Genomic DNA, 21,801 nt, shown 5'->3' with positions numbered 1-21,801 from the left:
TTTCTCTTTGCTTTTAGCCGTACCTACACTGTGCCATTTTCATTTTTGTTATAAGATATCTGGAAATGAAATATGGAAAAGAAACAACACGGAAAGATCCAATTTTCAGGTTGGGGAAGCATTAACAACTGAATATAATTTAAATATTTAATATTTATGGTCGCAAATTTAACATCAGTTTAATTTTTAAAAAATTTTAACATACATTGAGACCCCAAGGCCATCTTTACCTCCTCCCATCCCTTACTTCCCCAATCTTTTGCTCTGGTGCAGTGCTCCCCACCTAGTCCAAGTTTTGCTTTGTATTTTCCCTTTTTGTCATATTTTTCTTTTTAAATCAGTAATTAAATTTTATTTTTTTAAGGTCCACCTATAAGTGAGACCAATCCAGCATTTGCTCTTTGTTCTTGGCTTATGCTACTTACCATGATGTTTCCTAACTCCACTCAAGATGAAACAAAGGAATGGTATCAACCTTTTAAGATACTTATCCAACTCTCCAGTAGACACACTGTAATCTGGGTAAAAAAAAAAAAAAAAAACCAGACAGAATTAGACTAAGTGCAGGGATACTTAGTTCTGAAGTCATGGATCTTGCTAGTTTCAGATAAGGTGGATTTTTGTCCTGTGCATCTTTATAAGAACCAAAGTTTATATTTCTCCTGCTTAAGGAAAGCATAGGGCTGGGAAACCACCTAATGATTACGCAAAAGACTTTCATGTCTGAAGCACCAAAGGTCCTAAGTACAACCCCCAGTACCACCATAAACAAGAATTGAGCAGTGCTCTGGTCTCTCACTCTGTATCTCTCATTAAAATAAATAAGTAACATTAAACACTGGAAGTATCAGTCTCTGAACAGAAGAGATAATAATGAATTTCTGTTTAGTATAAGTGTGTGGAATGTTCTGGAAAGGCAAGAGAAGCCATTGTGGTTTTCATTTATGATATAATGTGACAGTATGTAGGCAGCAACAGGCTCAAAAGATTAATGTTTAGAGAACTCAGGGTGCTAGTTGACAAGTAAGATGAAAGACCTTAATGGGAAAAAAAAGTACTCAGAGTATTTCCAGAAGCTCAGCTACTAAACACGCTGTTATAGAAATGGCACATTTCAGTGGGTTGACATTCTTAGGGAGGAACTAACGATGGGTAAGACATTCTCTACCTTCCCTTGGTGGGAGAGAAATAGAAAATACCATAGGATGGAAGAAGTCTGAGTCCCAGTAATCTAGCTCTGTTCCCTCCTGGAGAGTTAATAAAAAAAAAAAAAAAAGAAAGAAAGAAAAAAGAAAAGCTATGAGGAGAAGGAGAACACTTTTAGAGAAGACCTGTGTTTTCAGTATTACACAGACTGTAAAATAAAGCTTTAACCTCTACACAAAGGCTCGGAATGCAGAGTTCTGGTATTTCTCTGCTGCTTGGGGCAGATGATCCTTTTCTGAAATATACCAATTTGATTAAGGAAAAAATATTGTATCCTTTTATATTCTTTTAAAGCAATGAATAGCAGTTTAATTATAGAGGCTAACATTTCCTTAATGGTTGTTCAGTTAGAATTTCATTTTATAATTTTATTTTTCCCTGTAGAATCTCTCCAAAAAGTAGGAAAAATCATCCAAATCCACAAGAACTAGAGGAAGAAGATGAAGATGTTCAAGCTGAAAGGATGAAAACAGCAAATGAATTAAGTACTCCAAGTTTGAATGAGGTAAAAAACATGTGACTAGAGGCTAAATAAAATACCGACATAGTTAGCTTGTCCTGTGAAGTTGATGCGCTGTTGGTTGTAGTTTTGAAAATTTTATTTCATTTGTCTAAGACTTCCATATTCAAATCATTGTATTTTGAAATTTCTTTACCATTATACTTTTTCTAGTCCAATTTCATTCATCAGTCTAATTCAGGTTCTTATAATTTTTATCAATTTAAGTAAAATCCCACAACTTTTGCAAAAGTTGTAACTTTTTTTACATTATATTGAAATTGTAATGTTTATATCTGCAAATAATAAAGAGAATAAGTGAATTTATACTATATTAAAATCAACAAGAAAGGGACTAAACAGTAAATGTTCTCCTACTATCAGAAGAAATGCATCTGACTAGGAGTTAGGCTTACAAGTAGTTAATAAAGTAGTCTTTATCGGCAACATATATTTATTTAGATACTTTGAGAAAAAATACACTTATAATTGGCACAAAATCTGTCTAGATCCATAATCCAGGAAAGGAAAGATAATATGAGTCCACAAAAATACCTGATATTTAACAGGAAATTGTGTCTCATCATGTTTTCAAGAAACCAGTCATATTGGCAAGCTGTTTACACAAGGAATATAAAGAGAAGAAAAGTTGTTTTTCAGCAAGAAAGAAGAAAATAGCCATTAGAAATGTTTCCTTCTGTGTCAACAAAGGTTTGTATTATTATGTTCTCTTTATTGGACTGTTACTTATTCTCTAGGTTTAAGACTATGAAAGGATAGTTTTTCATTCTTTGAGTCTGTACATATATCTTGGCTGACAGTAAATGCACTTGTCATGTATAAGCAATAAACTCTTTTTAGGGGGGATGGATGGTGGAACATCAGGTTGAAAGCCCACATTACAAAAAGAGAGAGAGAAAGAGAAAGGTAGGACGAGAGAAAGAAAGGAAGAAAGGAAGGAAGGAAGGAAAGAAGGGAAGAAGGAAGGAAGGAAGGGAAGACGGAAGGAAGGGAAGAAGTAAGGAAGGGAAGAAGGAAGAAGAAAGGAAGAAAGGAAGGAAAGAAGGAAGAAAGGACACATTACAGTGCACAAAAACCTGGGCTTCAAACCCCTAGTCTGCACCTGTGGTGGGGGCTGTGTAAGTGGCGAAGCAGTGCTGCAGGTCCTTCTCCTTCTTCACCCTCTAACTCTGCCCCTTTTTCTATTTCTCTCTCTCCCTTCCCTCTCAGTTTCTTTCTGAATCTATCTAAAACAACAAACAAACAAACCAACCTTTCTATTCAGAATTCCTGACCCAATTCAAAGACAGGATACATAATCTTGGATTAGAAAAACCATCTTATTCTCATTCAGAATCTTTCCATCAACATTTCAGCATTGTTTGAAAATGTTATTTTGTATCAAAATGTTACTGAGATAAGTGGGTTTTAGTCTAGTCAGACTTCAACATACAAATAATATTGTGAAGAAAAAAAAAAACCAAACAAATAATCATTGTGACTCTTCCAGGGGAAGTTCTGGGATTGCTGGGACATAATGGAGCTGGAAAAAGTACTGCTCTTAAAATGATCGCTGGAGCCATACAGCCTACTGCAGGGATGGTAGGTAGCTTATGATGGAGCCAACCTCATTGCCAGGGGAAATTTCATTTTAAATATCAGTCATTACATTATTTGTATCAAACATTTTTTAAAAATATAAATAAATGAACTTATGACATATCCCGCTTGATCAGAAAATATTGCTGTTTAATGATCACATTTCTCTCCATTAATATAAGAATTGGCACAGAAGCCCATGCGGACCTGTCACTCATTGTTTGTGTAGGTGATTTCACAAGACTGCAGAGCATCGCCCAGGCATCAGGCAGACGACCACCTCAGGCTCAGGGGATACTGTCCTCAGGAGAACGCGCTGTGGCCTGACTTTACGGTGAAAGAGCACTTGGAGTTACATGCGGCAGTCAGAGGTCTGGGCAAAGAAGATGCTGCTCTCAGCATTTCACGGTAAAGAGAGAAGCCCCGTTCACATCGCAGCTGGAGGAAAGGAGAGTGCATTCTCACAGCCAGATAGGGAAAGGAGACCCTGAACAAACTATGAGGCAGAATAAAGATAGACCTCAACTCCTTCCTCCTAACTCAGATCCTATAAATTAAGACAAGGAAGTCTCTGATCTCTGAGCACCTTTTCCCCTACAAATGAAGCCGAGGGCTTCCCTGGTGAAGTCAGTGCATGAGCCCAGCCAGGGACCCTGGTGGCTGCGAAGCACAGTTCAGCTGGTAAATATCAGTCCACCTTGAGTCTGGTGGAACTGACAGTTCCTGCTGGGAGGGCCATGCTGTTCATGCACATGACTTGCGTCATGACTGGAAGACTGAGCTTGATCACAAGCTGTCTGTGCTGACTGGAGAGGCTTATCTAAGCACACTCGCTGTCTGTATACTGACTGGAAGACCCTCTTCATCTAATGGCTGCGTGTCATACCTCCTTTAATTCCATAAAGCCGACTCTCTTTCAGGAGATAGCCTGCAGTCCTATTGTTCTGCACTGACTCCCCTATTTTTTAATACAGACTACTTATTAAAAACCTTACCTGGGAATCAACTTGTCTCTTACCAATTTATTTTTAATTTTTATTATACTTATTTATATCTTTATTATGTATTGGTTAGAGATGGCCAGAAATTGAGAAGGAAGAGAGTGATAGGGAGAGAGACAGAGAGACACCTGCAGCACTGCTTCACCATTCGTCAAGCTTTCCCCCTGCAGGTGGGGACTGGGGGCTCAAACCTGGATCCTTAAGCACTGTAACATGTGCGCTCAATCAGGTACGCCACCACCCAGCCCCTCTCTCACCAATTTCTATTGCATGGGAGCCTAAGAACCTAGATTTGGTAACATTTACATTTTTATGCAAATAAAGTGATCAGAAATTTGAATAGCAACCAAATCCTAAGATACAGTATTTATGGGGCCAGGTGGTGGTGCACCTGGTTACGCGTACACATTACAGTGTGTGTCAAGGACCCAGAAGACTCAAGCCCCTGGCCTCCACCTGCAGGAGAAAAGCTTCATGAGTGGTGAAGTAGGGCTGCAGGTATCTCTCTGTCCCTTTTCCTCTATCTCCTCCTCCCCTCTCAGCTTCTCTTTGTCTCTGTCCAATAATAAGTAAATGAAAATAAATTTTAAAAGATATAGTATTTATGATGATGTTAATGTTCCTTAAATATACTAGTTTTAGATTGGTCGATCTTGGATTTTCTTATACTGTTTTAGGTAGGGGTATGTACCTCTTGTTTAGTTGCAGTGTTTCTTGCTTAGATTGGTGGACATTCTCAAGCTCCAGGAACAACTTACAACTCCTATGAAGACCTTACCCAAAGGAGTGAAGAGAAAGGTAGGAACAGGGACAGGGTTACTCTGGGCACTCCATAGACAGGATCCAGACGCTGCTCCTCTCCTTCCAGCTGTGCTTTGCACTGAGCATTCTGGGAAACCCCTCAGTGGTGCTTCTAGATGAACCGTCCATGGGAATGGACCCCAAAGAGCAGAAGCAGATATGGTAAGGAGACTCATATTGTCAGAATCAATAGTATGAATATATAATATTTTAAAAAACATTTATTCCATTAACCTTGGAGGTCACATCCTATTATTTGATTAAATGAAACAATATTAAAAATTCCCTAAGAAAGGAAAAATGTACATTTTAAGAATCAAGAAGATGCTTGAATGTATTTGACATTTTTCTCTTCTGTATGGTCCTCTTGCCTCTTCTACTTTGGTTTTAGTTATTGAAAATCCTACATGTTTCTTCATACTCCAACTTTTATTTGTAAAGAACAAAACAAAATAAAAACAAGTAGGTATTACTAGTCTTCTACTTTCTCTCTAAAAACCAACTAATGTGTTCATGTATTTGCAGAAAGCAGGATAATTTTTATTTTTTCTGTAGCAAAGATTTTTCTTATAACCTTACATAATTTTATTTAAGTTTCATGTTTTTTTTCCCTGCTGATCTATTTTCCCAAATTACTTTCAAAATGCAAACAATTCCTATTCCTTTATCTTTAGGCAGACAATTCGGACCACTGTTAAGAATAAGGAGAGGGGAATTCTCCTGGCCACCAATAACATGGCGGAGGCTGAAGCTGTGTGTGACCGTGTGGCCATCCTGGTATCTGGAAAGCTAAGGTGGGTTGTCTGTGCCACGTCACATCTTGATCCCCAAGTTCTTACACAGAGAATGTCAGTCCGCTGTGAGCAGATAATATTCTTTGGTTCCTTCATGATCAAACAACTTTTTCTGAATTTTCAGTTGAGAGATAAATGAAGACACAAGTATCTTTTCTTTCCTGGACTAGGTGCATCGGTTCCATTCAACAAATGAAAAGCAAATTTGGTAAAGATTATTTACTAGAAGTTAAAATGAAGGACCCCACTCAAGTGGAGCCTCTCAACACTGAGATTTTGAAACTGTTTCCACAGGCAGCTTGGCAGAGAAGGTAAAAGATATCTGGGGATTTTTCCAGCATACATTTAGTCTTGTATTACTATGGACATCAATAGAAAAGTTGGGTTGGGTTGTTTATTGCAAAACAAGTTGTTTCGGAGTTGCAGAATGTATAGAGAAAAGATAGTAAGTGAAAACTTATTTTCAGTGGCTAGCTCATACTTTAAACTGATTGATGAAGTATAGGTTTGAATGTAGATGGATGTGCTTGCATAACTCGTTGGATGATTTAGAGATTAGGAGCAAAGTAAAAAACAAAGCACAACTTTAATGTTTTTGATAGACACTGAAAATTATGCATGTCAGTCTATGCATGATAGTGCAGTTATGCATGCTCACAAAATAACTCTTTCCTAAATTAGTTGATAAAAATAATTTAATTCTATCTTTAGTCTTTTCCAAGTTGATGTCAAGTATGACTTACATAACTCACTGACAAGTAGAATCTGTGAAACGCTCCATGTCTATTCGGTACAGAAGTACAGCTACTACCCACATGTGGTGACTGAGAACTTTCACATGTGGTTTATGTGGCTAGCTATGTGACTTTTGTGTTTTATTTTAATTCATTTAAATGTAAGTCATTTAAATGTAAATAATCACATATACATAGTTAGACAAAGTCATTATAAGAGTCTCAAGGAAAATCATGAAAGTGTAGTCTCAGGACTGACACTGAGAGAGGGGAAGGGAAGAGAGAGGAAACTAGAGAATGCTATAAGGAAGATATACACAATTAAAAAAAAATTCTTTATTGGGGAATTAATGTTCTACATTCCACAGTAAATGCAATAGTTTGTACATGCATAACATTTCTCAGTTTTCCACATAACAATACAACCCCCACCAGGTCCTCTGTCATCCTTTTTGGATCTGTGCAACTCCCCCCCCCCCCCCCCCGCCCTGAGTCTTTTACTTTGGTGCAATACGCCAATTCCCGGATATACACAATTTTATTTGATGCTTTTGAGATGTCTACAAAGACAAAATTAGTGCTCATAGGATTATACAACCTGGAGGTCATGGCCAAATGTACTGGGAAGTACTAGAGGCAAAGGAGGATTTTTTTAATAGGAGAGAGTTCAAGGGTTTTAGTTCTCGTAAGATAATTAAAAATGAATGTAGATGGCTGGATGGTGGTACACCTGGTTAGAGCACAAGGATCCAGGTTTGAGCCCCAGGTCTCCACCTGCAGAGGGAAAGCTTTACGAGTGGTGAAGCAGTGCTGCAGGTGTCTCTCTCTTTCTTCTCTATCACCCCTCCGTCTTGATTTCTTTTTTTAAATATTATTTATTATCTTTATTTATTACTTTTTAAAAATATTATTTATTATTTTTATTTATTACTGGATAGAGACAGCCAGAGGAAGGAGGAGATAGAGAGGGGGAGAGATATGAGAGAATCCTACAGTTATGCTTCACTACTTGTGAAGCTTTCCTCCTGCAGGTGGGGACCGGGGGCCTGAACCTGGGCCCTTTTGCATTGTAACATGTGCACTTAACCAGGTGCACCACCACCTGACCTCTCCCTCTTGATTTCTGATGGTTTCTATCCAATACGTAAAGACACAGTTTCTATAAAAAAACAAAACTAAGTGTAGAGGAACAAGTTTGTTAGCAGGGTTCCAGGGAACATGTGGAAGGCTTGGCTTTTGAGATGAGAAAATACAGCACAGTAAGAAAGAGAGTGCAAGCTAAGTGTGAAATATTCTTTACCAAAGCTTTTTTCCCCCAGATTTTATGTTGAACATTCAATTAGGGACAGTTGGATCTCTGTTGCTAGCAAATTATTATGATTACTTATTTGGCTCACATTTATGATCTGTTATATTAAATGATTTACATTTTAATTTGAGGGACATTTTCAAAAATTTCTTTTGTTATTTTGGCTCCTAAGTCATCCTCAATATTAAAGCACTGAGACTCAGTCATAATCTGCCCTTTTCTCTCAGATATTTCTCCATGATGGTATATAAAGTACCTGTGGAAGGTGTTCACCCATTATCTCAAGCCTTTTTCAAATTAGAGGCAGGTAAGTTCAGTTATATTTAATACTGTTTTATTGATTACACCTTTTTCTATGAAGTCATACTATGTAATTTCTGTTAGGAAGGTAAATTATGGCAAGCCATATATTTTTATTTATTTTAAAATTTTTATTTATGAAAAGGGGAGACTGACAAAACCATAGGAAAGAGGGTACACCCCCAGAACTCCGTATCCTATCCTACCCCCTGATAACTTTCCTATAACTTTCCCATTCTTTATCACTCTGGGAACGTGGACCAAGGGACATTATGAGGTACAGAAGGTGGGAGGTCTGCCTTCTGTGATTTCTTCCCTGCTAAAAATGGGCATTGTTGATCCATACTCCTAGCATGTCTCTCTCTTTACCTAGTGAGGCAGGGCTCTGAAGACGTGGAGCTCCAGGACACATTAGTGGAGTCTCCTGCTCAGGGAAGTCCGGTTGGCCTCATGGTATACATCAGAATCAAAGGCTTGTGGAACAAGATTATGAAACCAATGATTGAAGCCTTATATGAAATTAGAGAAAGAAAATATATAGGGATGGGACATGGCATGTCAGAATTGGCTAGAATGTACTGAACTAGTTCCAGTGACACTGAATAGAGATGAAGATGGGGATACTTTGGGGTTCTGTGCATACTGGCCCAAAGGACTAAGTTGGAGCTGAGGGTGTTTTGTAGATACTATTATGCAGAGGTGAGGACTTGTACCCATACCTCAACAACTGTACTGTGAGTCATTCCAGAATTAAATGATTAAAAAAAAGAAAGAACCAACATAGAATGGATTAATCCATAATTTTGTAAATAGAGGATAAAACAATACACAGTTGATTTGGAATCTAAACCATACATTTGTAAAGAATAAAAAGTCAAAACATTGAAATAAGATACAAGGTGATCTTTATAGAGAAAGTTTATGGATAATTTTATATATATATATATATATATGACATGTTTTACTATCTTTTTATTAGCCACAACTATGCTCTTTCATTAAACTTTCATGACTTTTACACTACATGGACTGTATCTTAAAGAATCTCATAAGTTTGAAGTTGCTGTTATGTTGCATACATTGAAAACTTCTGGCAAAATATATATGCCATTAATGCAAATTCTTCCAAATGCAGTGAAACAGACTTTTAACCTAGAAGAATATATCCTATCCCAAGCTACCTTGGAACAGGTAAGTTTTCAATAATCTGTGAACATCATCTGAGTACCCTTCATGTTACTTCTCTGTAGGAAATGTCCTAATATTTTTGTTGACCAGTTCTTTTTATCTTCTACTTAGGTATTCTTAGAATTCTCCAAAGAGCAGGAGCTGGGAAATTTTGATGAAGTTGATACAACAGATAGATCGGAGCTCCTCCCAGAGGAAGAGCCTTGAAATCTTGAGCCTCTAATCATCTAATTACTACAGTTCTAAATGGCTTCTTAAATCTTTGAGTAGAGAGGCAAAGATAAGGAAAAGTAGTAGAAAAAAATAATATAATCAGATATTACATTACTAGTTAATTACTCATACAGGCTTATTTTATGTTTAATATTTAAAATCATGGGACTTTAGATCTTTTAATATCAACAAGGCTGACTGATAAGCATATTTTACAAATAGAATACTAATGTTTAATTTTTTACTAAATTGTAAATATGATAGCCATTTTAAAGCAGATTTACTTGTGTACCAGATTAATGTGATGTTATCTATAAGATAAATAAATTAATGCACAGAAATAACATAGTATAAACTTTATTTTTAATTTTTTTAACATTTTTAACTTTAATCTTTAAACCTTTTTAATAGTATAGCCTTTAAATATTATGATTATTAAACTGATATGTATTAATTTTAGGATATGCAGATATTATGTTGACAAAGAAAATGTTATTTTGTAATAAACATTACACTAAAAAATTTAACTTGCCTATAGTCAAAGTGATTTATATGGGAGTCGGGCGGTAGATCAGCAGGTTAAGCGCACATGGCACAAAGTGATTTATATGAGTATCTTTTCAAATTTGTCTATGAGAATAGTAACTTTTATATTTGATCACTTCATAATTGATAAAATTTTCCATGTCATATTAATATTGGGTTGTATAATGTCAAATATATTACATTCCTTTGATGTACTATCATAGCTTTTTACTTAATCTTTATACTGTTAGCTGATGTTTTGGTAACATGCAGGTTCTTCTCATAAATAAAACTGTGACAAACTTGAGTCTTCTTATTATACTTTTCAGGTAAGAAGGTTAGTTATCAGTCAGGGATTGTCTACACTATGAGGTGTATATACGTTTGTTTTGTGACTCATAATAGAGATCAGTGCTTCTCCTAGGCTTTTGAAAACACTTTTGATTTCAAGTACATCCTTGAGACTGACTTAATTGCTGTACTCTTGTTATCTGGTCTGTTATTTCTGCCAGCTTCTTTAACTATATCTTGATGTTCAAAGTAGGACTTGACCACTATTGTTAGACATAGTTATGGAAGCTGTTAATAGATCAAGCAAGAAATTTATGAAAGGTATCTAAATGAAAAGGGAAGACATCCAGCTGTCATTATTTTCAAATGAAGGGAAGTTATACATAGAAACCCTAAATACTCCGCCCAAACTACTAGAAACAATAAATTTTAAAAAGTGGTAAAATGAAAATATGTTTAACTCATTGACATTTCTATACACAAACAGTAAGTCAGAGGGAGGAAAATGAAGGAAAAGACCTTATTTACAATAGCCAAATATAAAATACACTGGAGTAAATCTAGCAAAACAGGTGAAAGACATTTACAATAGGAACTATATATAGGACATTATTTTAAAATAAAATTTTAAAAAAGGAAGACATAAGAAGGAAAGAAAGCCTATCCCATATTCATGAATCTGAATAATAAATGTTATAAGTGCCCATCTTAACTAAAGTATATGAACTCAAGGCAATCCATATTAAAATCCTAATAATGCCATTCTTAATATAAATTTGACGAAAAAAATTCTAAAATTTGTGTGGAGCCATAAGACTACAATTCTGAAAAAAAAAAGTATAATTCTGAAGGTATCACACTTGCAGATTCGAACTATACTATAAAGCAAGTAGCAATTTAAACTGTGTGGAGTTGGGACAAAAACAGGGACTGGAACAAATGGAATGGAATGGAGTGCCTACAAATAAACCCACATGTATATGGTTATTTAGTATATGATAAAGAAGTCAGAACCGAACACTAGAGGAAGGAAGGAATAATGAATCATCACTTGAAAGAAAACGGAACTAGACTGTCACTTAGTACCTACCCTACATTAAGATACCTCAAAATGAACTAAAAGCTTGGACATTAGGCCTGATACTATAAAGATACTTGGGGACACAATCTCTGTGACTCTCTAACATGATATATATTTGTATACAACCCCATTGGCAAAGAAAATTAAAGCAAGAATAAACAAATGGGACTACATAAAATTGAAAAGTTTTTTTTACATCAGATGAAACTTACACAGAGATAAAAAAAAACGTAAAAGCAGAAGATATTTGTACATCATAAAGTTGCTGAAGAAATTTGTATTGTAAATATATAAAGGAATCACATATTTCTACAACAAGAAAAACCTATCAAATGAACAGAAACAAGAAACCTAATTTTAAAATGTGCAAAAGGCATAATAAATAGGCACATCTGCATGGAAGACATACAGATGAATCACAGACAGGAAAAAAAAATACTCCACATAACTTACTAGAGAAATGCAAATGAAAACAGTGTTATTTCATACTGGTGAAATGGTCTACATACAGAAGATTTGACATGAGGTCCAGAGATAGCTCAGCTGGTGGAGCTCACGCTTTCTCATGTGCAGGAATTCAATTTCAGAGCTTCAAGCCACCATACTGGAAAACTCTGCAAAAGGTAAATTGTGAGCTGTGGAGTAATGCTGTGGTTTTTCTCCTTTCTTTTCACTGTGTTTCACCTTCTATTCAAAAAACAAAGTAGTGGAAAGAAAACAAGTTTTCTGGGAGTGGTGGAATCGCAGACACCAAGTAACAGCAGGTAAGACTCTGAAGGAAAAAAAAAAAAGATGGGATGACCTAGCAGGTGGCACAACAGCCAAAGCATTGGTCTTAGAAGTCTGAGATCTTGTGTATGATCCCTCATATGTGATCACGTGCCAAGTTTTAGCTATCAAATTTATATATGAATGATAGATACAGGGGGAGAGGCAAAGAAAAAGTAGGAATGAAAGAGACCACAACTCCAATGTGTCCTTCAATGCGGTGGGAGCTGGACTTGAAGCTGCTTAATGCGAATGTCCAAGTAGGACATTACTGGAGTGAGCTATTTCCTTGGCCCTCAAATTGGACACATATTTGATGTGAAGTCAGCATAATTTTATATGAAGGTTTTTCTTACGAATGGAGAAAAAGGAAGGTTTTTCTTACGAATGGAGAAAAAGACTAGGATTTATGTGTCTATACGATGATCTTAGAAGTAGTCTAGAACCAGTGAGAAGAACCTTGACTGCTGCATGAAGCCACTTTATAAGCATCCCTTCACTAAGAAAGTTTCTGCTGTGGGGGCTGGGCGCTGTGGCGCCAAGCGCAAGGACAAGCTTAAGGATCCCGGTTCGAGCCCTAGGCAGTCTCTTCACAGGCGGTGAAGCAGGTCTGCAGATATCTTTCTCTCCCCCCCTTTTTTAAAAATTTTTTTATTTAAGAAAGGATTAATTAACAAAACCATAGGGTAGGAGGGGTAAAATTCCATACAATTCCCACCACCCAATCTCCATAACCCACCCCCTCCCCTGATAGCTTTCCCATTCTCTATCCCTCTGGGAGCATGGACCTAGGGTCATTGTGGGTTGCAGAAGGTAGAACGTCTGGCTTCTGTAATTGTTTCCCCGCTGAACATGGGCGTTGACTGGTCAGTCCATACTCCCAGTCTGCCTCTCTCTTTCCCTAGTAGGGTGGGTCTCTGGGGAAGCGGAGCTCCAGGACACATTGGTGGGGTCTTCAGTCTAGGGAAGCCTGGCCAGCATCCTGGTGGCATCTGGAACCTGGTGACTGAAAAGAGAGTTAACATACAAAGCCAAACAAATTGTTGAGCAATCATGGACCCAAAGCTTGGAATAGTGGAGAGGAAGTGTTAGGGGGGTACTTACTGCAAACTCTAGTGTACTTCTGCTTTCAGGTATATATTTTGCAGTAGTTTATGGATACGTGTGAACATAAGCTCTCTCTCACAGAAACTGGTGTATATCTAGGTTTTGGGACTGTGTTAGAAAGTGAACCACCTGAGATGAAATTAGAGTATACTATGAAAGGAAAGGTCTCACCCGAGTAATGAAGTTGAAGGGTTGTCATTCCACACGTGAAGTCTCTGGACACAGTCTGAAGTGAAGCATGTTGAGATGGCAATCGTTGTGTTGATTAGGTTGCGATCGGCAGATACAATATTATTTCATATGGATTGGGAGAGGCATACTCTATCCCCCTCTTCCCTTCCTCTCTCGATTTCTTTGTTCTATCCAGCAATGATGACACCAATAACAACAACAATAATAACTACAACAACAGTAACAACAAGGGCAACAAAAGGGGAAAAAAGCAAAAAAAAAGATGTTTTAAATAAATAAATAAATAAAATGTATTGAATGGGGGCTGGGCAGTGGCACATCCCATTAAGTGTACAGAGTGCAAGGATTCAAATTCAAGCCAAGCCGGAGGTCTCTACCTGCAGGGGGCGCTTCATAAGCAGTGGAGCAACGCTTCATGTGTCTCCCTCCCTCTCCTCTCTCAATCTCTCTCTGTTCAATCAAATAAAAGAAATTAGAGGGAAAAAATGGCCTTCAGGAGCAGTGGATTTGTTGTGCAGGCATGGGAATCCAGCAATAACCCTGGTGGCAAAAATAAATAAATAAATAAAATCTTTAATTTTAGCACAACTGCATCACTCAATGTTTTTAATCAATTTAACATTAACTTAGAATATTACAAGATTGAGTACACACACACGCACACACACGCGCGCACGCGCACACACGCACACGCACACACACACACACATTATACTGCATCTACTACCAAAGTTACTGTTCCATCACTTCAAATGGAACCCTCTCCCATTTCTCTTATTTTATTCTCCTTTCCTCTTATAATCACCAGTTTTCACAGCCTATCAGTCAGTTTGGTTATTATTCATTTGAAAGTTAACTCGTTTTTGTTATTTCAAATGTGAATGAAGCTATCCGGTACTACCAGATGTCTTGTACATGTTTACTTATTCTACTGAGTACAAGTACCCATAGTCCCATCCATTCTGAGTTCTTTTTTAACTGATGAATATTTTTCTTGTGCTTATATATGCTGTTACTTCCTTATCTAGCCATCTGTTGCTGGGCAGTTAGGTTAATTCCATGTTTTAGTTACTGTGAATAGTGTTGCTATTAACATAGGGATGCACATATCCTTTTAAATTTTGTCTTTTGTTTTTTGAGTATGTGCTGAATTATATGCTATATCTTTTTTTCTTTAAATTATAATAGTCTGCTTTATTGTGCTTCAAATGTGTGTATTTTTCCATCAATTTACTTTCAATCTACCTGATTCATTATATTTAGACGAGTCTCCTTTAGTATACATATGCCTGGGTTTTATACATAAAATACTTTAATTAGTATATAATACTGATTTACAAAATTACAAGATAACAGGGGTACAAGTCTACACTGTTCCCACCACCAGAGTTCTAGGTTGGCCCCATTCCCTCCATTGCAAACTGCAGTGATTCTCCCAAGGTCACAGCTATGGGTTGGCTATCATTTCTTTTTATCCCTTTCTTTCTTTTTTTTGTTTTTTTGATTTGTGTAGTTTTGTGAATTTGGCTTTATTGGGGTATAGGAAATGGGTTGGGGAATGTTCATTTTAATCATTCTGGGGAATTTTTTTTACTATAATTTCTACAACTGTCAATCAATCAATCAATATATATATATATATATATATATAATTGCCCTTTTTTCCCCCTATGGTCCTACCTTCTCTTATTTTCTAAGTCATACCTTCAACTATTAATACTTCCAAAATGTCTTTATTTATTTATTTATTTATTTATTTATTTTTCCCTTTCTCTCCCTGGGGCCTCATGGAATTAGGGTTCAGAACCCTCTAATCTTTTGACCTCTTCCCCTCTGGAAGTATGAACCGAGATTCTTTTTGTGGTGCAAAAAATGGGATTTCTGGCTTCTGTGATTGCTTCTCCGCTGGACATGGCTTCTTTTTTAAGACTCTGCATACTGTTTCTTATAGGGGCTGCATGAGTTTCTAATCCTATTAACAATGTATAGACTTCCATTTTTTTCTCTTTTTTTATTTATAAAAAGGAAACACTGACAAAACCATAGGATAAGAGGGGTACAACTCCACACAGTTCCCACCACCAGAACTCTGTATCCCATCCCCTCCCCTGATAGCTTTCCTATTCTTTAGCCCTCTGGGAGTATGGATGGGCCCAAGGTCATTGTGGGATGCAGAAGGTGGAAGGTCTGGTTTCTGTAATTGCTTCCCCACTGAACATGGGCATTGACATACTCCCAGCCTGCCTGTCTTTTTCCCTAGTGGGGCAGGGTTCTGGGGAATTGGAGCTCCAGGAAACATTGGTGGAGTTGTCTGTCCAGGGAAGTCTGGTTGGAATCATCGTAGCATCTGGAACCTGGTGGTGGAAAAGAGAGTTAACATATAAAGCCAAACAAGTTGTTGACTAATCATGAACCTAAAGGCTGGAATAGTGCAGATGAAGAGTGTGTGTGGGGGGTGTCTCTGTTTAATAGATAGCTAGTAGGCATATTTTAGTTATATTCCAAAGGACCTGTGGCTTTACTAGTTTTTTGTTTTGTTTTGTTTTTTTTCCCTGAGCCTCAATTCTGATATGCAGGTGGATCCAAGTTATTGTCTGAGGAGATGATGTCATGGCTAGAAAAAGGACCAGAAAGCTGGATCAGGGAAGAGATTAGCTCCCAAATATGGGAACGGTGTATAAATATTATTGACTGTAAACCCCATCGATTTGATCTGATCGGATCTGGGGCCTATATTCAGCTTAGGAGCCTATGTGACCTCTGCATCCCTGTAGATCTGAGCTCACATTCTGTGGTCATGAGTAGGAATATTCCAAGCTGCCCCAATATGAGGACCCATCTTCCTCAGGTGGAGCATAGAGTATGTTGTTCAGCTTCCTTTAGAGGATGGAACATTCTCTACCATTGTTGATCCATGTTGAGGGCAAGGTCCTATGGGGGACCTACAAAGGAGTGTGTTGTGTTGTTCCTAATAGAGATGACCAGTAACAATGGAGAGCGGGATTTATTTGAGGTCTAAGCCCATCATGTCTTTTTGGGAATCTCAGGACTCCCCAAATAAGGCCCCAGCTGATTGGGATGGCCTGATAGTGACTAAAGAGTCATCGTTAAAGTATGCCAGTCTCTTGCCCTTATTCAGCTTTTGCAGTCCACTCTTTGATAAGGATAGCTTGGGAGTGAGGGAGGGAAATATAATAGGAAATAGATGAGGGTATCTAAGTCTAAGTAGACACTATTTCATTAGGAACTTCATACTGATTCACTGTAAACTATTGTGTACTTTTGCTTCCAGGTATATATTTTGCCCTAATATATGGATACATGTGAACATATGCCCTATCTTAAGGGACCTGGTCTATATCTAGGTTTTGGAACTTTGTTAGGAAGTGAACCACTTGCAATGGAATTAGAGAATCCTATGAAAGGAAAGGTCTCACCTGAGTGATGAGGCTGAAAGGTTAACATTCCACGTCTGACGTCTCTGGACACAGTCTGAAGTGAAGCTTACGGAGGTGGTACTTGTTGCGTTGATTAGGTTGGGATCAGCAGATGCGGTGTGAATTGAGAAAAGCATGTAGAAAAGTGAGCCCCACTCTAGAGGTTCCAGGACTGGGGAAATGTAGGCTCTATTGAGGAAGTGGGAGGTTCCTGCTGTCTTAGGGTTAAGAAGACAATAGCTAGTTATTGCAATAATCATATTATTTGGCAATGGGGTTAACTTTGAAAAATCCCTTTGTTAGGATTTGCTATATCATACACAACATCACCATAATTTATGTCCTTTGATATTATTTGTATATAGCTGTGCCACCAGTTGCTTCTGTTCTCCCTGGTCTAAGCTTTTAAGAGAGTCAACATATCAAAGACTTGGCCTATAGTCTGTGCATTAAAAAGTTTGAGACATTCAATCAATTTTTCCCCTCTCATTAATTAAATAGTGATTTATATGACTACAAATTAATAAGAGTATACATAAACACCATTCCCACCACCAAAAGACTGTGTCCCATCCTACCTCTCACCCTCACTCCCTTACCCCCCTCACCCCCACCACCCCTACCCCATAAAGCCAAACATCCACCCTCACCCTCAGCCCAGGGTTTTTACTTTGGTTCCCTACTCAGACTTCCATTTTTTTTCACATCCTCACTTGTTCCAATCTTTTTTTTTTTTTTTTTTTTTAGTACGCTATTGCCACAGGGTAAGGGAATATCTGACTGTGGTTTTAATTCTCATTTCTCTAACAATAAATGATGTTAAGCACTTTGTCCAGTCTCTAGATCATTTGTATTTTTTCTTTAAAGAAGTGTCTATTCAGATCTTTTATTTTTTGGGGGGGAGTGAAGTGGGGGAGGTTTCTTGTTCTTTGTTGTTGAGTTATATGATATTTTTAGTTATTTTATTCAGTTATTTATAGAATTTTATAATAGAAACCTGTCAACTCTGGGATCAGAGATGCCAGGAATGAGGCTTGAAGCTGGGGTCTTTGGGACTTCCTGTAAGTAGATTTAGTGTGCTACCAGTGCTCAGTCTCCATGACCCTCTTGATGTATCTTACCTGTCTGTTCCTTGTCAGGCACGTTTTCAAATGTTTTCCAAATTTTCTAGGTTTCCTTTTGATTTCTCTGATAGCTTCCTTCAATGTAAAAGCTTTTTAAATGTGTCTTTGTTTAAGTCCCATTAATTAAAACTTGACAGTGGGGTTGAATCTCCAAATAACGTTTCTGATGTTAAAGCCTTAGAGCATACCACCTATATTTTCTTCTATGTATTTTATAGTTCAGGCCTCATACAAGTCTCTAATTCATTTTGAGTTAATCTTCATATGTTAAGTGACTGTCTAGTTTATTCTTCCTTCCTTTCTTCCTCCCTCCCTCCCTCCATTCCTTCCTTCCTTCCTTCCTTCCTTCCTTCCTTCCTTCCTCTCTCCCTCCCTCCCTTCCCTCCTTCCTTCCTTCCTTCCTTCCTTTAATGTAAGGCTCTTTGGTTTTCCCAACACTATTTGTTGAAGAGATGTTCTCTTCGCCTTTGTTTGGTTTTACCTCCTTTGTTATATATGTTAATATGTTTTGGGGTTTATTTTTGGGATCTCTATTCTATTGTATTCATTTGAATACCTGTTTTTACTCCACTAATACCATATTTTTTTTAGTTAAAATATACTAGTGTTTTAGTAATGGTTTACAAGATTATACTATAACTGAGGTAATAGTACACTAAGTAGTAAACTATAATAGTGTTCCTACCACCAGAGTTCTGTGACATTCCATAACCTATGCTATAGTTCTTACAAAATCTTTGAGACGGTTTCAGTGCCATAGTGTTTTTAATTTTTTAATTATTTTTATTTATTTATTGGATAGATCCAACCAGAAATTGAGATGGAAGGGAGTGATAAAGGTGGGAGAGACAGAAAGACACTTGCAGCACTGCTTCACTACTTACAAAGCTTTCCCCCTGCAGGTGGGGACTGGAGTCTCAAACCTGGGTCTTTGCACATGTGCGCTCAACCAGGTGCACCACTACCCAACCCCTAATCCTATAGTGTTTTCATTACTATTCTTTTTTTAACTTAACTAATTAATTTTATTTGATAGGATATAGGAAAATTGAGAGTGAAGGGAACTATAAAGGGAGAAAGAGACAGACATCTGCAGCACTGTTTCGCCATTCATGAAGCTGCCTTCTTGCAGTGGGGACAGTGGTCTTAAACCTGAATCTTTGCTCGTGGTAATGTGTGTGCTTAACCTGGTGAGCTACTGCCCAGCCACTTAATTACTATTTATTTGTAGTGTAGTTTGAAGTCAGGGAGTATGCTATCTCCAATTTCTCCTTGTCTTTCAGATGTAACTTTAACAGTATAAAGCAAACAAACTTGCAAACAAACAAACAAAAAACAGTAATAGCCAAACTGTTAGACTCTCTGAAAATTATGGGGCCAATAGGATAATTTACCTAGATAGTCTGCCTGATTTACAATACACTTAATCCAGGTTCAAGTCCAATCTACCACACTGGAAGAAGCTTTGGTACTGTGGTATTCCCTCTGACTCTTTCTAGAGAAAAAACAAAGCATCCTGGAGCTGCAAAGCCCAGTGGTAACAAAACAAACAACAGTAACAACAAAAGATAACTCTGGTAGTTATTAGATGGAGGAAGGAAGCAAAGTGGGGAAATGTGGAGTGTTTTATTTGGAGTGATGTTAAAACTGTTTTATGGGAACAATAACAGCAATAACTATACAATAAATCCTCATTTAACATTGATGATAGATAGTTTGGTACTGTGACTGTGACCATGGACTGATTGATATAAACAAAAGTTAAGCAATCTCTGTATAGATGTAGTCACGAAAACATTACCATACTTCTAAATAGTAGTCCAAAAACACTTGTAATTTTAAGCAACCATTTCTATTCATTTATTTTCTCAGTTGATTACTCCATTTCAGCATCCTGTATGGAGGGAGGCTTCATGGTTTCTCTAGTATGGATTAATCCTATGAACCTATGGATTCTGGCAAAGATTTGAAGTTCAACTTCATAACCTATGAGGACCAAGTCTAGGCCATAGGGTATTAAAACACTGCTTTGAACAGTTGAGTTTTTGACACAACATTCATGCCTCTGTTCTTTCATTTTGTATCTGTGGACGTACCTTCCTTTTGTTCTTTGATCCTTCAGTGATTTCTGAGGGGTTATTTTTGTTTGTTTATTTTGTTTTAAATTTTGTTGTCACCGGGGGTTCATCCCTCTGGGATGACTATTCCGATAGAAAGAGAGAAAGAAAGAGATTACTATGCAAAAGCTTCCTTAAATGCTATGGAGGCCAGGTTGGAATCTGGATTACGTTTATGATAAAGGGAGCTCACTATTCAGGTGAACTATTTCATTAGCCCTGTTTCTGAGTTCCTTTTTCTTTTGCCTCTATTTTAAAGCTTAGTTATGTACCTGGACTTCTTTTTTTATAGGATATATTCTGCCTACCATTTCAATGGGCTTCTCTGTGGAAGTTGGACACTACCTCATTTTATTAGGTTACCAAATGTGGGAAGTCAGATTTAAATAAAGACAGTGCTCCCCCATGTACAAATGAATCAGAAGAAAGGAATCAATAAAGAGAAACAGAAGGCTTACAAAAGAAGCAACAATAGGAAGTGAGAAGAATAAGGTATACTTATTCTAAATACTGATATTGTAGGTGTGCATTTAATGAAATTCTAAGAAAGGCAGAGCAAATGCAAGTCTAAAAATAGAGGCTAACAAACAAAAATACCATTAAAATTCTAAAGTATATTTTCAGAGCTTCCAAAAACCTTCAAAGTTTTGTAGGACCATTGAAGTGTGATTAATACAGAATTTTGACTTTCACCACAGCCCTTCACCACCAGGGCTTTAGGATTTCTTGTATTGCTTTAGTGTTTGCCGATTTTTTTTTTATGCAAAATGTCTATTATTACACTCTTGACTGTTTTAAAAAATGTAATTAGTTACCAATTAGTGGAATGTATGTGTATAATATTAAGGTTTTAAATGCTTTTAAAAAACAATTATGCCCCTTTCTTCCAGAATAACTTTCAACTTTATGATTATTAACATCTGTGGCTTGGGAGCCATGTCAAATATTTGAGATTTCCCAATTCTGGACTTTAGTTTCCTGTTTTGCCTTTTGCTTTGGCAGGCCGAGAAGAGTTTGTAACTCTTTTCTGAAAGAGATAGTCTATGCAGTTATTGAATATATTCTAATCAATAGATGTTTGACATCTTTCACCCATTATTAAGAAAGTAGGAAAAAGGAATTTTGATCACAATTTTTTATTTGTCCAATTTAGATGTTTCTCCAAAACAGATTATGAATTACTTATTTTTATTAGGTACAAAGAAAATTCAACTTTAGTGCATTCCATCAGTTAGTGTAAATTAGATATGCCACTAGCATTAGTATTAAAGCATTGCATTAACACTGGAAAGCGTCTCTAGATTCCATATACAAATTTACTTTTTTTCCTTATTTATTGTATTTTTTTTTCATCTTGGCCTCATTATGTCCGGTAGGCTAGTTCAATTTTCTTTGTTTACCATTTCTCCCCCTCATCCCAGAGTTGAAAGGCCAAGTGCACAAACAGAGGGTTTGTTTTGTTTCCAACCAACCATGGAACAGTTATATCCCTTCATAGCAATTGGCTTACGGGAA

The 21,801-nt window shown here is 37.1% G+C and overlaps 1 protein-coding gene across 3 annotated transcripts in view; it reads left to right on the top strand.

The window, feature by feature from the left end:
• Positions 1 to 10,476, top strand: part of ABCA10 (ATP binding cassette subfamily A member 10) — a 62,190-nt gene extending 51,714 nt beyond the window's left edge. For 2 of the 3 annotated variants that reach the window (XM_060202650.1, XM_007524423.3), the window contains 12 exons: positions 18 to 109; positions 1,591 to 1,711; positions 2,302 to 2,416; positions 3,216 to 3,307; positions 3,534 to 3,712; positions 5,028 to 5,103; positions 5,174 to 5,268; positions 5,781 to 5,900; positions 6,071 to 6,211; positions 8,171 to 8,250; positions 9,379 to 9,434; positions 9,543 to 10,476. In XM_060202650.1, the coding sequence (XP_060058633.1) occupies positions 18 to 109; positions 1,591 to 1,711; positions 2,302 to 2,416; positions 3,216 to 3,307; positions 3,534 to 3,712; positions 5,028 to 5,103; positions 5,174 to 5,268; positions 5,781 to 5,900; positions 6,071 to 6,211; positions 8,171 to 8,250; positions 9,379 to 9,434; positions 9,543 to 9,638 (1,263 nt within the window). In that variant the 3' untranslated portion in view covers positions 9,639 to 10,476. The other variant, XM_060202651.1, reaches the window with a different exon arrangement.
• Positions 10,477 to 21,801: the final 11,325 nt, after the last annotated feature.

The sequence above is a fragment of the Erinaceus europaeus genome, chromosome 12 (assembly GCF_950295315.1).
Source record: "Erinaceus europaeus chromosome 12, mEriEur2.1, whole genome shotgun sequence".
Classification (NCBI taxonomy): Eukaryota; Metazoa; Chordata; class Mammalia; order Eulipotyphla; family Erinaceidae; genus Erinaceus; species Erinaceus europaeus.
The sequence above is the reverse complement of the archived record's forward strand: the minus strand, read 5'-3'. Positions and strand labels throughout refer to the sequence as shown.